We start from the raw sequence: 19,387 nt of genomic DNA, 5'->3' as shown, positions 1-19,387 counted from the left end.
CAATACCCCCCCTAAACCATTCCCCCTTAAACATGCCCCACCCCATGCCCCCATTAAACTGCCCCACCCCAGTGCATCCCCCAGCTTACATTCTAAACTGCTCTCGCTCCCTATCTTCCCCTACACTGCACCACCCTGGCCCATGGGCATGGGAACTAGGGATGCAGGGCATGCTGCAGCACCCCCAGGTTTTGCATGGGGTCCCAGCCACTGGCCGCACACCCAGGGCTCTGCTCCCAGTCCCAGCTGTGGTCCCAGCTTCAGCCCCCTGCCCCTCCCGGAGCCACAGCCTGGTCCTGGCCCCAGCTCGGGGGAGAGGGGACACGGCCAGAGGTAAGGGGGGAGCCCACTGGCTTTCAGCACCCCTACTGGGAGAACAAGCACTCCCTCACGTTCAGTAACATCCCTACCGCCTCCCCTTTTAAAGTGCCCCCCGCCCCCGGTGAGATGTTGGCATTCAGAGGGAAAATAAGGCCTCGTAGCCCCTGTGACAGGATGTGTGAGAACAGGTGAGTCCTTGCTCCGCTCACTCCAGGGTTAACTAGCCCCCCTTGAGAAGGCTGGTGGAGGGAATTAGACGCTCAGGATGACTGGGCCAAGAAGGCGGCAGGATCAGCGCTAGTCAACCCAGTGACACGACAGAGGCCTCAAGGGAGGGAGCCCTCTGCTCCCTCAGGTCCTGGGGAGAGGGCCAAGAAGGGCGCTTGGTGCTCTGTCTGGGCTGTCGCGAGGATAGTGGGAGAACTGGAGGAGGGCACTTAAACTGAAGGGGGTAGTGAAGGCACAAGGCCGGGCATCCGCGCAGTGTCCCACAGAGGAGCCACGTCCTGTGACGCCCCTTCCCCAGCCTCCATCCCCTGCCCTTGGGCAGGCTTGGCAGGGGCGCTCCGTGATGGAGCAGGGAGTGGGACGGATTGACCTGGGGATGTCGCAGGGGAGTTTTACTGGGACTGTCTGCATGGGGGATGGGGTAGCAGGGGGTGTCACCTGAGCCAGGAGGGGGGTTGGGGCGAGGTGACACCTTCTGCCCGGGAAGCTGGACAAAGGCTGGAGGAGGAGCTGGGGGGAGGCTGGGGGAGTCGGCTGGAGGGGGTTTTGAGTTGGAAGCTGGCTGGGGAAACGGAGGGAGCCCCAAGGCTGGGGTCTAAGCTCCCTGCCCCCCAGAAGGACCTGTCTGAGGGGTCCTGGTTGTACCAACAAGCTGTTTGGGACTGTGTTCCTGTCGTCCAATAAACCTTCCGTTTTACTGGCTGGCTAAGAGTCCCGGTGAATCGCAGGAAGAGCGGGGTGCAGGGCCCTGACTCCCCCACACTCCGTGACACACTCTCAGGATGTGAAAGGTGCCATATTCCCTCCCCCGCGTCAGCCAATTCCCCCATGCTCCCAACAGCTCGGCGCCAGCGTCACCTCGAGGGAGGAGGCCCCATGTCCCGTTCCCTGCCCTTGGGCTGGATCAGAGCTGGTGCCCCCAGAGGACAAAGGTCTGTGCCCCACTCCCCAGCCCACCTATGCCACTGGCAGCAATGAGGCCCCCCGCCCCGAAAGATGCCTCAGAAGAGCAGTCACTGTTCGCAGGGAAACCTCGCCCCTTGCCCCACTAACCTTGGATTTGCAAAGTTGAAGAAAAAAATGTCACGACAAAGTAGCCCGACGCTTGCCTGTGGCAGCAAAAGGATGCTGCGCACACCCCAGCCAACAGCACCTAGTCACCGGGGTGCCTTAAATAAAGGTCCAGACAGCCCTCGGCACCCGCTGCTCCCTGGTAAACCTTGTGGTGTCTGATGTGCCCAACAGCCAGCCAGCCTCCCTCCTGCACCCCAGTTCCCTGCCCCAGCCCTGAGCCCCCTCTCGGAGCCTGCACCCTGCACCCCCAACCCTCTCCCCCAGCCCTGAGCCCCCTCCAGCACCAAAGCTCCCTCCCAGAGCTTGCACCCCGCAACCCCTCCTGCAGCCTTACCCCCTGCCACAGGCTCAGCCTAGCGGCCCTTCCACACGCCGAACCCCTTGACCCCAGCCCAGATCCAGGGCAGGGCAGGGCAAGGGTGTTTGAGTTTCTGTGATTAGACAGTTGGCAACCCTAGCCCCAGTGCAGTGCCAGGGGGTCTGTGTTGCAGAGTGGGCTGTATGTGGGAGGGGGCTCAGTATGGAGTGCTCCCCCGAATGCAGTGCTGGGGTGTACATGTGGGGGGCTCAGTAGGAGACACTTCCTCCCCCGTACAGGCAGAGATGGCCCCAGTGCAGTGCCAGGGGTCTGTGCTGCAGAACAGTGGCAGGGTTTCTTACGGGGGGCGCCCCACACACAGGCAGTGACAGCCCCAGTGGGCCTGCGCTGCAGACAGCATGGTGAGGAAAGTTTGTGGGTAACACTGGCCAGAGCTGTTTATCGGGAGGTCACAGCAGCGCAGGGATAGAGCAAGCTCTAGGAGAAAGGTTTAAGGGGAGAGTTTCGATGGGGAAAGGCCCCCCGCCCAGGAGACGGCCCTATGTCCCCATCACATGCCCATGATCATCCCCCTGGCTTGCACCCCACGCGTGGCTTGGCTAAGAGCCTGTTCTCCCTCACTGACCGGGGCTGCACGACCCCAGCCCCACGGGGCAGCGAGCGGGGTTATAAAGGCTGCTCCCCTCCCCCAGGGAGGCAGCAGCAGTGCACAGGGTGATTAATTAGCAGGTGGTTTATTGAGCCCCTGGGAGGTTGTTGCAGACACAGGGAGCGACTAGGGGTGATGGGATGGGGAACCTGGGCATGTCAGAGGCCCTTAGAGAAGAGGTTGTCCCCACTCGAGCACCTGTGACCCCTGAAGGCTCCGTGCATGGATGGAGTCTGTGCTCCCATCCCCCAGTCCCATGGGCTCCATGGATGGATGGGGTCGGTGTCTCACCCCCGGCCTGCCCGCCCGCCCGGCTCTGGGTTCCCCTCTCCCCACCAGCGCAGGCCCCTCACTGGAAGTGCTGCAGGAAGGAGGCCCAGAGGGAGCCCAGCCGCCCCTGCAGGTCCTCGGCGTAGGGGTGCAGGTTGCGACGGACGTGCTGCATGTCATGGCTCAGGCTCCCCTGCAGCTTCTGCAGGTAGGGCTCCAGCCCCTGCTGGAACTCCTGCACGGGCTGCTGCAGCCGCTCGCTCAGCTCCTGGGCGAAGGGACCCAGCTGGCTTCGCAGCTTCTCCACGCTCTGCTGCAGCCGCTCGCTCAGCTCCTGGGTGCCAGCCGCCACGCTGTGGTGCAGGGTCTCAGCACGCTGCTCTGCCTGCTCCAGCAGCCCCTCGGCGTAGGGCGCCGGCCCAGCCTGCAAGTCCTCCACGCTCCACTGCCCCTTCTGCTGCAGCTCCCCTGCAATCTTCTGCACCAGCTGCTCTGTGCCCTTGCTCGGCTTGGCCGCCAGCTCCTGGGCCTCAAGGGGCAGCTGCTTCTGCAGCTCTGTGCCATAGGTGTTGGCAGCCGCCAGGCTGTGGCTGATGCAGCTGCTGTGGGGACGGGTGAGCAGATGAGAAGGGAATGGGGGTGTGGGGCCTCTGCTGCTAGGGGGCTCCGGGTCCAATCCGGCCCCAGGCGGGGGGGGCCTGGCTGGCTCAGAGGGGTGGGGAATGAGACACGGGGCCCTTCCCCTCTATGGGGCTCTGGGTCCGATCCGGCCCCAGGCAGGGGGGCCTGGCTGGCTCAGAGGAGTTGCCGGGTGGGGACATGGGATACGGGGCCCTGTCATCCTGGACATGGGCTCAGTTCTGACTCAGAGAGCAGAGCAGCTGAATACCCAGTGCCCTGGGGGTCTCCTAGCCAGGCTCGATCCCGGTGAGGGCCAGGGGTTTGCTGAGCCCAGAAGCCAAGGTGTGGGGGCTGCAGTCAAGGGGCAACTAACCTCCCCCATCCGCTCTGGGTCCATGGGGAGGATGGGAGGCTCCCAGCCCTCAAGGTAGGGCCCCCGCCCCACAATCAGTGCCAGTTTCTCACTTGATCTCCTGGCCCAGCTCAGATTTACGGATCAGTTCCATGGTTTTCTCGGTGGAACTGGTGGCTTTGGCCACATACTCCCAGAAGCCTTTGCGGACCTGCTCCAGCCTTGGTGTGGGCTCATCGCTGAGGAGAGAGGCCTGGCTGCCTGTGGGGTGACAGAAATCCCCAGCAAGACCCCGTCACTAGAGGCCGCAGACCCCGCCCTGGAGAGACTCAGCGAAGGGACTCGACAGAGCTCCCTTTCTCTGGAAGGAGGGGCTGGTGTTACAACTCTGGCCTGGGGCTCGGGATTCCTGGGGCCAATGCCAGGCTCTGCAATCGACTCCCTGTGTGGCTTTAGGAGAGTCACTTTAGGAAATTTTCAGGTTCCTAAATTGGAAATAAGGAGCCCCCACTGTGCCAGGCACTGCCCAGACCCCAACCAAGCCTGGGGTTTCCCACTGTGCCGGATGCTGCCCCGACCCCAACCAAGCCTCGGGCTTCCCACTGCCGGATGCTGAACACACACACAGTGAGAGACGGCCCCTGCCCTGAAGAGCTGCCCTAACAGAGAAAGGCAGGATTAGTCTCCATATTTTACAGATGGGAGCTGAGGTCCAGAGAGATTCAGGGGCATCTCCAGGGCTACCCAGGGAATCTGCAGCAGAGCAGGGAACTGAACCAAGAAGTCCTGAGCCCCAGCCCAGCGTATTTACCACAAGTCTCAGCTCCCCCTTGTAACGCTGCCAATTCTCTACCTGCGTGCATGTGTGTTCTAGGTGTGTCTGTGGCCTCGAGGCCGCTGTGCACCTAAGTGTAGGGTCCCAGGCAGAGGATCCCTCATGGGGCTTCCCCAGTGGGGCAGGGGCAGGCCTGCACCAAGATGCACTCACCTGCCAGGATAGCCAGCGTCAGGATGAGGGTGAAAAGCTTCATGCTGGGAGCTTCCCTGACACCCTGGTGCGATGGAGGAAAGAGGCTTAGAGCAGAGCGGGAGCAGACTGGGATGGGGGTTCTTAGGCCCTGCCACCAGCACCTCTTGTCATGCATTAATCCTCGCACTGTCCCCCGTGTCACCAGGTCACGAGCTTTTTCTGCCATCCTAGTCCAGTGCTGGAGACAATTGCGAGGAACCCCTGGCTGCAGACCCCAGGCTCTGGCAGGAGGGGGAACAGTCAGTCCCAGGGGGCTGGTGGGCAGTTCATAATTGAACCGAAAGCTGTGCAGCCTTGATTAGAATCATTGGGGGGTTAATTGATTGTAGTTGGGTTTAGACACTGGCGGGGGGAGGGGGGGTCTTTCAAAAGTGTTGCTTTAAAATCTTTCCAGGGGCCTTCTCCCACCCAGCAGCTCCTTGTAAATCTGGGGTTACAAGGACCCAGAGGGAACCAACCCCCCTGCCTGGGGGTGAAAGCAGCTCTCTCTTCGCTGGGGCTTGCCTTGGCACTACTGTGTTTTGACATATGGGGGGTATGTTAAAATCAAATCCGTTTACACCTGTGCAAAGGGCAAAATGATGTGACCTGGGATGGCAGCATTCTGCCCTGATGCAAACAACAGTGCGTGGTGAACTGGACACTCAGACACCAGGATGCCCAGAAACACAGCCCCCGATTAGGCACCAAAATAAGCGTCCGGCGTTTCAGAAGGGCCCATAGCATGCCAGGGCTGAGCAGTTTGGGATCTGCAGCCCCTTGTATTGCCCGTGCTGAAGAACAGGGTGGCTCTGCCCGGCCAGCCTGAGCCCCAGCTTGAGGTTGGAAGGACCCACCCCACCACCAGGAGCCGTTCTCTGCACAAACCAACAGCATTTATATCCTGCCTGAGTCCAGCAGCGACTCCATGAGACCTGCACCAAGCAGACAAGCTGCTTATTCCCTCTCCAAGCTGTGGCTGGCCTTACCTTGCTCTGCCAGCTGATAGGTCTCTGTCTTCTCCAGTAGGCCCTCCTGCCGCACTGCTCCTGGTATTTATAACCCAGGGACAGGCAATAACCACAGAGAATTCCCTCTTATCTCCTCTCAAGGCCTGGCCAGCCCCAGTGACACCATCCCTCCTGGCACAGGGCTGCAGGGGCAGTCAGTCAGAGGAGAGTGCTAAGGCGTGGGGCATATCTTTGCTAGGTTTGTAATCCAGGGCGACATCCTTGGAGCTCCGTCCTGCTCCCAGACTGAGCCTAGCCTGGCTGTGGGAGTAGAGCAGCTGCCCCCAGCCAATTCATCCTGGGCCAGATTCTCTACTGGTGTAAACTGGCCCAGCTCTACTGAGGTCAAATGTCCATCCAGAGAGAATGGGAATGACAGATCTTAAAGTACCATCATGCTTAAACCCACTGGTCCCCACTCCCAGCCCAGAGCCAGGCTGAGAACCCAGGAGTCCTGGCTCCCAACCCCCCCGCAGTAACCACTACATTCCATCAGCTGGTCTCAGGGTTGCATGGGGGCGGAGCGGGGGAGAAGAATCGTCACACATTGGGGGCAGACTCCTAGCCTTTCCCATTGGCTTGTCATGCCCTGATATCCCCCTCCCACCCCAGCCAGCTCACCACCGCTCCCCTTCCCTCTCCTTCCTCACTCCACCCTCACCCCACCGGGGGAACCTTATCACAGTGTCCTTTGGTTTCCTCTGGGCCCATCCACATCACCCTCCAATGTGGCACTGAAACAGCCTGGCCTGGCCAGAGTCCACTGGGCCCAGCTCAGCCAGTTCACAGGAGGGGCCAGCGCAGTGCCAAGGCTATGACTCTATGGCAGCATCGAGGCACGAAGGAGCAGGAATGGCTTGATCTTCCTGGCCTGTGTCACAGTCTGGCCATGCACAGTGTGTGGGCTGAGGCCCCACCATTTCACTCAATTGCAGACAGGTTGGAGTCCCCCAAGCTCAGGGCCCTGGTACAAGTGTCTCCTCCTTGCCCCCATCAGCCCTGGCCACCCCTCTCCGGCCACAGCACTGGCCCTGGCTTATCACAAACTGTCTGACCCAGCGCTGAGTCTCACTCAGTGACCCCAGTGGGGCCGGGGCCCAGCCACTCACAATAAGGGCTCAGCACGTTCCATCCCCAGCCTGGAGCAGAGATACAGGGCTTTACCCGCCAGTAACCTCCCCGCACCTCCCACTCAGGTCACGGGGAGTCACAGCTGGGCTATATTCTCTCAGCTCAGTGGGTCAAAGTGCTGGCAGCAGCAGGGAGGAGCAATGCCGACCTGTGATGCGACTGGCTCTGGGGAGCTGAGCCAACCCAGCAGTACAAGGAGAGAGACAGACATGGGGAGGGGGCGGGCTGCACAGCTGTCCTGTGCCCCTCTCACTTCCCTTTCCCGGCTCCGCCAAGAGGAGCAAGGCTGGCTGGTTACACAACCGGCGACGGGATGTGGTTCCTGGCCGACACGTGGGGTGACTGCTCTCCTGTCAGCATGTTTCTGCACCCCTCCCAGAGGTACTCCCACCTGCTGCCTCCTTGGCCTTCCTGTCTGTGCCAGACAGCCCAGCTGCACTTTGTACAAAGGCAGCTCAGCCTAGCGTGGTACCAGGCCCAGCTGTGGCTTTGCCTGCCGCTGTGAGGGGCTTGGGCCGAGGGCCAGGCCCCTTGGCTGTAATTTAAGCAAACAGGGTTCAAAAAAGAACTAGATAAGCTCATGGAGGACAGGTCCATCAATGGCTATTAGCGAGGATGGGCAGGGATGGTGTCCCCAGCCTCTGTTTGCCAGGAGCTGGAAATGGGCGGTGGGATGATCACTTGGCGATTCCTGGTTCTGTTCACTCCCTCTGGGGCACCTGGCACTGGCCACTGTCGGCAGACAGGACACTAGACTAGATGGACCTTTGCTCTGACCCGATCTGGCTGCTCTTAGGACAGATGGACCAGAGGGGGCGGCGGGGGCGGGGGGGGGAATGGAAAAGTGTCTTCTCATAGTTTCACTGTGGAACTCATTGCCAGAGGATGTGATTGAGGCCAAAAGCTTGGCATGCTCCCCAGATGGATGGGCTGGCCAGAGTTAGGCTAGTGCCTTCATTTCGACAGGAATATAGATCTGCCTGATTCCAGGGTCAAGCCAATTTCTAGTGGGGTCAGGATGACACCTGCACTGGGGGCTGAGTATCCCACATAGTGCTTGCAGGGCTCTCACCCTTCTCTGGCACTGGCGGCTCTTGTGGCCAGGCTAGCTGGGTCCTGGCTTCACTTCTCCAGTACTTGGCGTCTTTAAAATGGTGAGGGGGTGCCAGTCACTGAGCTGGCTGCAAGAGCAGCTGCAGGGCGAGAAGAAAAGGAGGACTTGTGGCACCTTAGAGACTAACAAATTTATTTGAGCATAAGCTTTTGTGAGCTTCAGCTCACTTCATCAGAAGCATGCAATGGAAAATACAGTGGGGATATTTATATACACAGAGAACATTAAACAATGGGTGTTACCATACACACTGTAACAAGAGCGATCAAGTAAGGTGACCTATTACCAGTAGGAGAGCTGGGGGGGCGGGTGTGGGGGGGAACCTTTTGTAGTGATAATCAAGGTGGGCCATTTCCAGCAGTTGACAAGAACGTGTGAGGAACGGGGTGGGGCGGAATAAACATGGGGAAATAGTTTTACTTTGTGTAATGACCCATCCACCCCCTGTCTTTATTCAAGCCTAAGTTAATTGTATCCAGTTTGCAAATTAATTCCAATTCAGCAGTCTCTCGGAGTCTGGTTTTGAAGTTTTGTTGTTGAAGAATTGCCTTTAGCAAAGCTTTTGATACTGGCTCAGTTTTTGAATGTTATAATTCTTGACGTCTGATTTGTGTCCATTTATTCTTTTACGTAGAGACTGTCCAGTTTGACCAGTGTACATGGCAGAGGGGCATTGCTGGCACATATCACATTGGTAGATGTGCAGGTGAACGACCCTCTGATAGTGTGGCTGATGTGATTAGGCCCTATGATGGTAGGGCCTAACCTATGATGGTAGGGAATAGAAGAATAAATGGACACAAATCAGACGTCAAGAATTATAACATTCAAAAACCAGTTGGAGAACACTTCATTCTCTTTGGTCACTCGATTACAGACCTAGAAGTGGCAATTCTTCAACAACAAAACTTCAAAACCAGACTCCAACGAGAGACTGCTGAATTGGAATTAATTTGCAAACTGGATACAATTAACTTAGGCTTGAATAAAGACAGGAGTGGATGGGTCATTACACAAAGTAAAAGTATTTCCCCATGTTTATTCCGCCCCACCCCACCCCATTCCTCACATGTTCTTGTCAATGGCTGGAAATGGCCCATCTTGATTATCACTACAAAAGGTTCCCCCCTCACACACACACCCCCCAGCTCTCCTGCTGGTAATAGCTCACCTTACCCCATAGCTTTTGTTACAGCTTTCAGAGTAACAGCCATGTTAGCCTGTATTCGCAAAAAAGAAAAGGAGTACTTGTGGCACCTTAGTTAGTCTCTAAGGTGCCACAAGTACTCCTTTTCTTTTGTTACAGCGTGTATGGTAACACCCATTGTTTCATGTTCTCTGTGTATATAAATCTCTCCACTGTATTTTCCATGGCATGCATCCGATGAAGTGAGCTGAAGCTCACGAAAGGTCATGCTCAAATAAATTTGTTAGTCTCTAAAGTGCCACAAGTATTCCTTTTCTTTCTGTGGATACAGACTAACACGGCTGCTACTCTGAAACCTGCAGGGTGGGAGTTCTGCAGCCTGGGTTAGCCAGTCCTTTCTGGCCGCGACAGCTGGGAATTCCCACATTTTGCTGTGCAAAAGGCTGGATTTTAGGTGTGCAGCACCCAACGTGCTAAGAGAGCCCTTTGAAAAGTCTGGCCAGACCTCAGGCCCTGTGGGACAGCCCAGTAAAAAGTCGTAACGCCCATTCAACCTAGTCCTGCTGCGGAAGTCCTGCCTTGAGTGACTTGTCGTCGCTGCAGGGCCCGGCAGGGCTGTGTAGCTCCCAGGCTGCTCTGTACCCCGAGCCTGACTGCTCCCTGACAGCAGGGGCCCTTCCAAAGCTGGTGAGTGGTCAGACACTGGCATTTGCAGGAGAGTGTGTGGAGGGGCTCTTGGGGTGACCACCAATCAGGCCTGACGTTGGTCAGGGCCATCCGCTCACACACCATGCCTCCGCCTCCATGCCCCTCTGCTCCCAATTCTGGGGTGGGGACAGGCCACAGTCTCACTTTGTGACAGGAAGGGGAGTTGGAAGCCTGTGGGGGTAGATGCAATCGGAGCACCAGGGCAGGTCTTGGGAATGACTGTACACCAAAGCCCTGCCCTTGTGCTGCCACTTACCCGGCTGCCGAGAGCTACTGGCAGGACGTGCCAGGACTTGGGAGAGGGGGCCTGGAAACCGGGGTCCTGGAAGTTCAAGGCAGCAGCACAGCCTTCCTCACCATTCTGATGGCGTCTCTACACGGCTCCAGGAGCACCACTCCTTGCACAATTCTGGAGGGAGAAGAGGGTGAATCTCTGCTGCCTGCAGCAACCTGTCCCTAATCCCTGTGCTAAGGTGGTACCATTCCTGTGGTAGGAGGACTGCAGCACCCCTATCATTCACTCCAACAGCTGGGTGGGGGAGTCTGAACACCTCATGCCAGGAAAAGGGGTTTGATTAAATAAATTTTAAAAAATTCCTTGTAATAAAATCCTGCTCCTGAGCCCATTGTGCAGGGACCCCAGGCTGCAGGGGCCCTGGTCTCCATGTGGTTCAATCCCCCATCACCAGACTCCACCTTATCCTGTGCACCGCTCCATTCCTAGCACTGTCTGATTGTCTACACCACCCATCCAACCCATCAGGCTCCTTCCCTTCCCCTCTCAGGGACAATGTCTGGTCAATGCAGAACTGTGCTAGCCCCAGGAGATGGTGAGAAAGCCCCGTGCTATGGAGCAGCCTGGCCTCGGGACAGACATGGCTGATACAAACCCAGGGCTCAATCCCAAATGGCAGCACGTGACCCTTGCTGGAGGGTGGCTCTTACCTGCCCCAACGGAGCCAAGGGTCAGTGCTTTTCGTTCACTAGCAACAGGTGAATAGCTCGCCCTGCCAAGAACACCTCCCAGCCCCACCACTGGGGTGCACGGTCCCATCACACAAACCCTCTGCTCTCCACATTCCTGTGCACCAGCCCTATTGCCACACAGCCAATCCAAACAGGCGCATTGACCTGCCAGCACGAGAACCCCTGCATAACCCAGGCAGGGTGCTTCCCGCCCAGCAACGCCAGCACCTGGCCAACCCCACGGGGCTCACGCTCACACACTGCTCCCATCTGGATTCAGGAGAATCCCCCAACCCCGGTGAATCCGTGCAAGGGTGAATTGCTCTAGCCTTTCTCTCCCAGCTCCAGGCCCTCGCCCTGCCAGCGAGCCTGGACAGCCTTCTGCTGGCCAAACCCCTGGCCTCGCCTCGATTCTAGCCCAGCCTTCTCCTTGCAGAACTCCACAGCCCCTCGCTGGGGGCTGCTGGCCTAGCTCTCAGCTTGTTCGGGGGGGCTCTTCTCCAACCCCTCACTGCTTCAGCCCCACCCTATGGGCAGCATGAGCACCAGAATTGGACATGGTGGCCAGTATCAGTCCCATTGATGCCAGGGTATGTGCGCTCCCAGACAGGTTTCCACAAGGATCCCTGCCGTGGGGCACTGGGGCCAGAAATGCCAGCCTTTGGGCCTCCAAAGAGGACACTGGAGCTGGTCCCCACCCCTTGAGCTTCCTCTCCAACTACCACCCCCTCAGATCTCAATCTCCCCTCCTCCCCCACCCTCCCCCTTCACACTCCCTGATTAGGCTCCCCGCAACCCAGGCTCTCTTTATCACCCCCTGTCCCATCCCCACTTCCCCCTCAGCTCTACGGATTGACAGATCCACTCTCTGCTCCTCCTCAGACCCATTTCCCAAGGGGTTTCGGGGGCTCATACTCAGCAACCCCACCCCCACGGGAGGGAGAGGTCTCCAGCGGTGCTTCACCGCCCCCTTCGTGAGACAGAAGCAGCCGAGGACGGTGCCCAGTGCTGGGGGGTTTATTCAGACAGGACATTTCCAACATCATGGGGGGAGGGGAGGTGTTTTGAGGGTCTCTGTAAAAGATCCTTCAGTTCCCATAACTTATAAACATGATTTACACGCAGAGTCTCTAACGGCGGGGCGGAGGAACCCCCAATCCACCACTCCTCCAGGGGCTGCTGGGACCCCCCAAACCGTTGCTCCTCCAGGTGCTGCTGGGAGGGGAGGGGGTTGCTGGGGATCCCCCAGTCCGCTGCTCCTCCTAGTGCTGCTGGGGGGACCCCCCATCCGCTGCTCCTCCTGGTGCTGCTGGGGGGGGGGGCTGCTGGGGATTCTCCCCCCCCCCAATCCACTGCTCCTCCAGGTGCTGCTCGGGGGCTGACAGGACCCCTCCCTCAAAGCGCTGGTCTTCCTCACAGTGCTGCTGGGTGGGGATGGGATGCAAGCAGGGCCCCCCAAACTGCTGCTCCTCCTGCTGGGGCGGGGCTGTGTGTGTGCGCACAGACAGACCCCCAATCCGTAGTGGGTGCAGAGAGCGCTCAATAGGTCCCTTGTGGCTCTTCGGATCAGTGTAGGCTGGGAGGGGAAGGGCCGGGGAGGCCTGAACAGGGGAGCTAGGGTGCAGCAGCCAGAGAGGTTGTGGCCCCATCACCCCAGGGGTAGAGTCTGCCCCACAGCTTTCTGGGGTGTGAGGTATGAGGCTGCAAAGCCACTGGTACCCCAGCGATCCAAGGGCACGAAGGGAGGGGGTGTAATTGGTGCAGAAAGAGAGAGAGAGAGAGAGAATCTCCCCACAGCTGCACAGAGATGTGGGGGGTTTGGTGAGGGATCCAGCCCCTCCTGGCAGACAGTTGCAGGGTCAGTGCACCCCCACCAGCTGGGACAATCCATTCCTGAGGGGATCCACCAAGCCCCGATCCCCCCTCAGTGCATCAGGCCAAGCGACCCCACCCCCAGGACGGAGCCAGTCCTTCTCCCATTGCACCAGAAGTAGGACAGTTCCTGATGTCACAGTGCCCCCTGGTGAGGAAGAATGTCAGCACAGGGTATCAGGCTGAAGAGGGCATTTTACACCCTTGGTGGGGGGTTATCCTGTCACTGGGTTTCCACTCACCCTCCCTACCTGGTGCCCCAGGACAGCCCCCAGCCCCAAATCCAAGCCATGCGAATAGAGGGGACACTAGGTCCCCTCCCGGAAGCAGGGAGGGTCACACCTCCACCCCCCCTCAGGGGCTGCTAGGATATAGCGGCCAAGAGAGGCAGGGGGCAGGCCAGACACCTCCTGAGGGGCCCAGCAGCCACTGACCCTGCACCAGCCAGCTCTCCATTTTCCAGCAGCCCCTGGGGACAGAGTGTCAAACCTTGTGTCTGGGGCTGAGCAGCCCCCAGTGACCTGTCCTGAGGGGCAGACGAAGTGACTGGAACCCAAATGTGACAGTGCGAGAGCCGCCATGCTAAGGGGCTCGCCCTGGGGATCAGACCCCTGGGCTCTGTCAGGACCTACCCCATGGCACCCGCAGTGGCCCTCTGGGGAGCAGCCTGCTCGGGGCAGTGAAGGGGCTGGAGCCCCGCACTCCAGGGCTTAACTGGGCAGCACCAGCGTGGATGGGTGGGGCAAAGGGTCCCAGGGCAGCTCAAACCGCATGGCAGTCTGGGCTGGGGGACACTGGAATTGGGGTGGGGGAGGGCTGGTGGAAGAGGAGGAGAGGGCTCTAGCCAATGGTGAGGCCGAAGCCACACTGGAACTTGTTCTTGCGGTGGTTCAGGAAGGCCCCCATGGCCAGCGTCAGGGGCAGCGGCAGCAGCTTCTTCTCCAACGCCGCGCCCACGATCCAATTACTGTCCACAGAGCCTGCAGCAGACAGCAGGGTTAGTGGCACTGGGAGGGGCTGGGGCGCAGGGCACAGAGGGGAAGGGCGGCCTGGGGCTGCCGTACCTTTGAAGAGCAGGTTGGCCTTGGGCAAGTCAAGCTGGTAGCCAAAGGAGACGCTAGTGTCCTGCATGCGCGTGCTGGCCTCGAACTCCACGCCCACCTGCAGCTGAGGGGAGCGGGGTCAGTCTGGTGAGCAGAGCTGCCAATCGCCCGGTAGGACCCCAGCCCCCGGCTTCCACCCCTGCCAATGTGATCCCACCCTCCCCGAACACTATCCCCGACCACCCACTTACAACGTAATCCCAGTCCCCACCACCCAAACCCAGCCCCCAGCCTTCCCCAATGGGATGGCAGCCTCCAGGTTTGCAGGCAATTGGGACCAGCATATCTGTTCCTGGGGCAGGACACCGCCCACTCCTTCGCCTCTCCAGGCTCTCAGGTGTGCACCCCAGCACATCTCCTATACATAGCTCGCCACTCACTTCACCTGCCCCTACACCTTGCTCCCAGTCTGGGAGCCAAAGCCCCTGCCCTCATGTCAGAGGGGGAGCCTGAAGGGAATGTGGGCCTCTGAGCGCCACATACCTGGTCATTGGCTTTATGGTAGTAGGTTGCATGGGCCCCGGCTTGCCCCACCGTCAAGGTCCCAATCCAGTTAGGTGCTGTCAGGAGAAGGGAAGAGTGGGTGAGTGTCCGAGTAGGGCCCCCACCAAAGCCCTAAGCTAGGGAAGAGAACCCAGGAGTCTCAACTCCTAGCCCCCCTGCTCTAACCCATTAAACCCCACTCCCCTGCTGCAGCTAGGCCTATAACCCAGAAGTCCTGGCTGCTGTCTGTGTCCTGCCCCAGTTCCCTGAGTACCTGTATATTTCCCAGCCAGAGACATGACTGTGCCCTCCTCTCCTGGCCGGCGGTGATAGACCAGCTCGCCGCCCAGCGCCAGGCAGGGTGTGATGCTCTGCAGGTAATGGGCTACCAGGATCCCTGTGAAAAGAGACTGGTCAGCTGGGGCTGGGCCCAGGGGGTTACGAGGAGCAGGGTTCAGACTAGTGGTGATGGTAGGCAGGGGCCAGGTTGCGGAAGTTGAGGTGGCAGGGGCTGGGAATGGAGAAGGGGAGGCTAGGGTCAAGCTGGTGTGGGACTTCAGAGACAGGGTGGAATTTCAGGGCAGGAGCTTCAGAGGTGGGAATGGGCTTTCACCTGAGCCCACCAGGATGTCGGGGTTTCCCAGCGTCACAGCCGCCGTGAAATCCTCCCCCCGATACTCTCCATCCACCTGCCAGTTCACGAACTTGGACTGCTGCGTCTGGAATGAGAGTGTGGGGACATGGCAAGACTGGGGCGACCTCCAGGAGGCAAACATCCCCCAGAGGCAGATTTACCATGAAACAAACAGTGCGGTGGCTTGGGGCCCCCAAAATGCAGGACAAATCTCATCTGACAACCTGCCCCTGAGTCCTGGCTGGCAGCGCAGCAGGGCTCAGGCAGGCTGCCTGCGTTCTGTGGCCGGTGGCCCCACGCCGCTCCCAGAAGCGGCTGGCACATCTCTGCGTGTCCCTGGCAGGGGGAGGTGGCTCTGCGCCCTGGCCCCGCCCCAGGCAGCGCACAGAGACCCACTGCCCTTCTCCCCCCAAGGGGCACAGAGACTTGCCAGCAGCAGCACAGCGCTGCCTCCCTCCCTCCACGCCGCTCCTGGAAGCGGCCGGCATATCCCTGTGGTCCTGGGGTCTGTGTGTGTGGGCGTCTCTGCGCATTGCCCCTGCCCCAAGCGCTGACTCCGCAGCTCCCATTGACTAGGAACTATGGCCAATGGGAGCTGCGGGGGCGGCACCTGCGGGCAGTGGTGCACGAGACCCCCTGACCCCCCTGCCTAGAAGCCGCTGCCAGAGGGATGTGCTAGTCGGTTTGGGAGCCGCGCCGCCCCCCGACCCTTTCCGCATCCCAACCCCCTGCCCAGAGCCTGCACTCAGCACCCAAACTCCCTCCCAGAGCCCAATCCCCATGACCCCTCCTGCACCCCAACCCCAACCAAGATACCTCACTAGTTTCATGTACTTCATATTAGTTATAATATAGGAAAAGGATGAATAAAAAAAGAATGAAAAATGGGGGGGGGGGGGTGAGAGAGAAGAGAGAATGTTCTTTTTCTTGGCTGGGTCCCAAGGTGGGGCCCCTGAAAATGAAGCTGTGCACAAGGCCCCACTAACTCTAAATCCGCCCCTGACATCCCTGCTACCTTTTACCAGGTAACACCACTACCTTAAACTGTGAAGGAGCAGCCACACTGCACTCCCCTCCCCAGCAGGGACTCTGACAGGGGTATACACAGAAGCTCTGATCCGCCCCGCAAAGGGATGAGGGTTGAGAGAAGGACTTGCGGGCGACATACACAGATGCCGACACCCCCACCACCCTGCCACCTGCAAAGGAGAGGACTGAGAGAAAGACCTGCGGGGGAAGGGGGTGGGAGAAAAGAATACATTGATGCTCTGACACACGCGCACCCCACAAAGGAGCAGGCTGAGATAAGGACTCACAGGGTGGGGTGGGGGAACACACAGATGCTCTGACACACACACACACACACACACACACACAAACACACGTGAAGGGGAGAGCTGAGAGAAGAACCCGCAGTGCACGACATACCTGGAAGGCCACCTTAGAGCGCAGCCGGGTCGAGAGCTGGTGGATGATCTGGGCGTTGAGGCTGCCGCTGTTGTCCATGTCGCCCACCAGCACCGGGAAGGCCTGAAAGGGGCATGAGGGTTGAAATCCAGCCGAGTAACATCCCCTCCCCCATATCAGGGCAACAGCATCCCTCTGCCACACCCCCACCCAGAGAAGCCTGCCTCACCGCAAACTTCCCCACTTTCTGAATTGACAGCTCCAACCCCAATGTCCAGATTAACAACACTCCCCGCAAACACACACTGCCCCTCTCCCACCATCAGAGGTGACTCCTCAGCGCTGGCTGCCAGCCGGCTAAGTCCACCCCCCCGGCACTCACCTCTGTGGGGCTGAGCTGCTTGGTGCCCACGTAGGTGACCCCGAAGTGGTAATTGGAGTCGCCAACAGTGCTGAGGGCAACGCTGTGATTCACCTGGGGAGAGCAAGCAGAGTAAGCAGGGCCCACCAAATCCTGCGTCTTGGCAGGGGTTGCACTAGACTAGTGGTTCTCAACCAGGGGTCTGGGGCCCACTGGGGAGCCGCGAGCAGGTTTCAGGGTGTCCGCCAAGCAGAGCCGGCATTAGACTTGTTGAGGCCCGGGGCTGAAGCCAAAGCCTGAGCAATTTGGCTGCACGGGGCCCCCTGTGGCTTGGGACCCAGGACAACTGCACTGCTTGTTACCCCCAACACTGGCCCTGACTTTTATATGCAGAAAACCAGTTGTGGCACAGACAGGCCATGGAATTTTTATAGCCTGTTGGGGGGGCCTCAGAAACAGAAAAGTTGAGAACCCCTACACGAGACGACCCTTGCAGTCCCTTCTAGCCACATGGTTCTATGCCCGCAGCAAGAGGGGAAGGGCAACCCAGGGGCACTGGCATGGGAGACCCAGGTCCAGGTCCCGGTCCCTAAAGTGACTGCATCTCTCTGGGCCTTGGCTCCCATCTCACATGTGGACAGTCACCTTGCCTGCGTCCCAGGAAGCATAGGGATGAATGCATTAGACTGCAAAGAGTCAGATACAGTGGTGATGGGCGTCAGATAAGTATTTCAGACAGAAAGCACCAACCCACAGCCTCACCCAGCCCCATACGCGACACATGGGATCAGGAGGTTCAGGGTCACGTGCCCCCACCACATTTACTGCTTGGCTTGTAGAAAATGCTCAGTAACACTGCTGAAGCCAGCTGCCCTCAATCTGCACACACGCCCCCCCACCCCCCGGCAGGCATGTCTCTGCCCAGCCTGCTCAGCCCCCACATTCCTCCTGGGCTACAGCCTCACCCCACTCCACCCCGAACCCTGCCTCACCAGAGGGCATAGCCCTTACCTGGAAATGGTTGCTAAGACCTTTATTCACTGTCAGTTTCACACCCTCCATCTGGATAGGGAACAATTCTGGGGAAGAGACAGCAACAGTCAGCACTGAGCCCATCCAGCCCAGCATGCGTTCACCCCATGGGCCCCTCCAGCCTGTTGGTAACTCCATTCCCCCAATCAGACCCCTGGGCTGTCCAGCCTGGTACCCCGCTCCCCCAGGGACCTGTCCACCTGGCTGTGTACTGAGGTTCCCCCTTGCTGTGCTCCCAACCTCTGCACTGGGGGTGACATTCTTTGAAGGTGCCAGGACTGAGGTGGGGGGGGGGGGTGTATGGACAGTGGGTGCTAGGCTTTCACCTTTGCACTTGCGGTGACATTCCTCAAAGGTGCCAGGATTGGGCAGCCGATCCCCCTTCTCCTCCAGCCGCTCCTGCGCAGGGGGGCCCAGCCCACTGACGGGGGGCATGGTGAAGCCAGGCGGCACTGACACCAGCCCAGAGCCAGGACTCGGCATGGTGGGGGAGGGTGTGGGGGAGCTGGCAGCCAGGACGTTACCCATGGTGGGGGGCTGTGGAGAGCAGAACAGATAGCAGTGTTGAGAAGGGGTGAGCGGCTCCAGATACCTCCCAACATACCCCCCATGCCTTGAATATCCCACAATCCATACCACCCCATCTATCCAGGATATGCACCCCACACTGATACCTCCCACAGGCTGCCCTGATACTGGTCTCCAACAGACCCCAAATATCCCCAGGTCCATCTGTCCCCCCGTCCTCCAGTGACCCCCACCCTCCAATACTCCCTCCTGAGTCCGACAACCTCAATAACCCCCCCCACAACAGGATCCACCTGCCTGCAATACCAACAAGCTCCAAGTACATCTGCCACAATGCCCCTCTTGACACTGGCTCCCCACAGCTCACTTAATGCACCCTACCCCGAGTGGGGTCTGACTATTACAACACCCCAATTCCCCTGATGGGGGTATCTACCCCACTAACAACCCATCCCTTCTGATACCCCCTCGTGTACTCCAAGAGCTACCTGCCCCCCCAGACACCTGCCACTGCCAGGGTCCACCTGCCTCAACAGTGACCCCACCAGCCCAGCACCCCTCAATCCCACCCGTCCCCATGCCCCTGATACCGCCCCCCCACACAAACACCCATCGACCCCCACCCCGATCCCCCCCACAGTCCCCCACCGACCCCCCCGCCCCGACCCCCCCCCACACACACACCCGACGCCCCCACACCCCCACCGACCCCCCCGCCCCGTCCCGATCTCCCCCCACAGTCCCCCACCGACCCCCCCGCCCCGACCCCCGCCACACACCCCCACCGATCCCCCCGCCCCGTCCCGATCCCCCCACACCCCCCACCGACCCCCCCGCCCCGTCCCGATCCCCCCCAACCCCCTCACCGACCCCCCCGCCCCGATCCCCCGCCGGTACCTTCCCGGGGGCCACCTATCGCGCCACCGCCCCTCCAGCGCCCGCCTGTCCCGATACCCGCCAGTCCCACCTGGCCCCAGACTCACGAGGCGGCGGCGGCAGCAGCAGCGGCAGCCGGAGCCGGGAGACACCCGAACCCGCCTGCACCGCA

General features: G+C 59.7%; 2 protein-coding genes across 2 annotated transcripts; both read right to left on the bottom strand.

The window, feature by feature from the left end:
* Window positions 1-2,660: 2,660 nt before the first annotated feature.
* Window positions 2,661-11,632, bottom strand: LOC125625882 (uncharacterized). Its single transcript, XM_048828466.2, has 5 exons — window positions 10,210-11,632; window positions 8,057-8,177; window positions 4,823-4,886; window positions 3,948-4,095; window positions 2,661-3,463 (listed from the first exon to the last, which is right to left on the bottom strand). Exons 3-5 carry the CDS (start codon window positions 4,863-4,865, stop codon window positions 2,941-2,943), a joined length of 714 nt encoding a protein of 237 aa, XP_048684423.2. The 5' UTR covers window positions 4,866-4,886; window positions 8,057-8,177; window positions 10,210-11,632; the 3' UTR covers window positions 2,661-2,940.
* Window positions 11,633-13,499: 1,867 nt separating this feature from the next.
* On the bottom strand, window positions 13,500-19,387 carry TOMM40 (translocase of outer mitochondrial membrane 40). The gene is made up of 10 exons (XM_048828524.2): window positions 19,237-19,387; window positions 18,138-18,348; window positions 17,791-17,858; window positions 16,801-16,893; window positions 16,440-16,541; window positions 14,991-15,096; window positions 14,652-14,774; window positions 14,378-14,454; window positions 13,856-13,958; window positions 13,500-13,771 (listed from the first exon to the last, which is right to left on the bottom strand). Exons 2-10 carry the CDS (start codon window positions 18,337-18,339, stop codon window positions 13,632-13,634), a joined length of 1,014 nt encoding a protein of 337 aa, XP_048684481.1. The 5' UTR covers window positions 18,340-18,348; window positions 19,237-19,387; the 3' UTR covers window positions 13,500-13,631.

The sequence above is a fragment of the Caretta caretta genome, chromosome 24 (assembly GCF_965140235.1).
Source record: "Caretta caretta isolate rCarCar2 chromosome 24, rCarCar1.hap1, whole genome shotgun sequence".
Lineage (NCBI taxonomy): Eukaryota > Metazoa > Chordata > Testudines > Cheloniidae > Caretta > Caretta caretta.
The sequence above is the reverse complement of the archived record's forward strand: the minus strand, read 5'-3'. Positions and strand labels throughout refer to the sequence as shown.

Coding starts and splice junctions, on each gene's coding strand:
- LOC125625882 (XM_048828466.2), bottom strand. CDS start 4,865: ATGAAGCTTTTCACCCTCATCCTGACGCTGGCTATCCTGGCAG. Junction 4,096..4,822: donor GACGCTGGCTATCCTGGCAG/GTGAGTGCATCT, acceptor GTCACCCCACAG/GCAGCCAGGCCTCTCTCCTC. Junction 3,464..3,947: donor GAGCTGGGCCAGGAGATCAA/GTGAGAAACTGG, acceptor CCGTCCCCACAG/CAGCTGCATCAGCCACAGCC.
- TOMM40 (XM_048828524.2), bottom strand. CDS start 18,339: ATGGGTAACGTCCTGGCTGCCAGCTCCCCCACACCCTCCCCCACCATG. Junction 14,455..14,651: donor TCTGGCTGGGAAATATACAG/GTACTCAGGGAA, acceptor TTCTCCTGACAG/CACCTAACTGGATTGGGACC. Junction 13,959..14,377: donor ACCATAAAGCCAATGACCAG/GTATGTGGCGCT, acceptor CGCTCCCCTCAG/CTGCAGGTGGGCGTGGAGTT.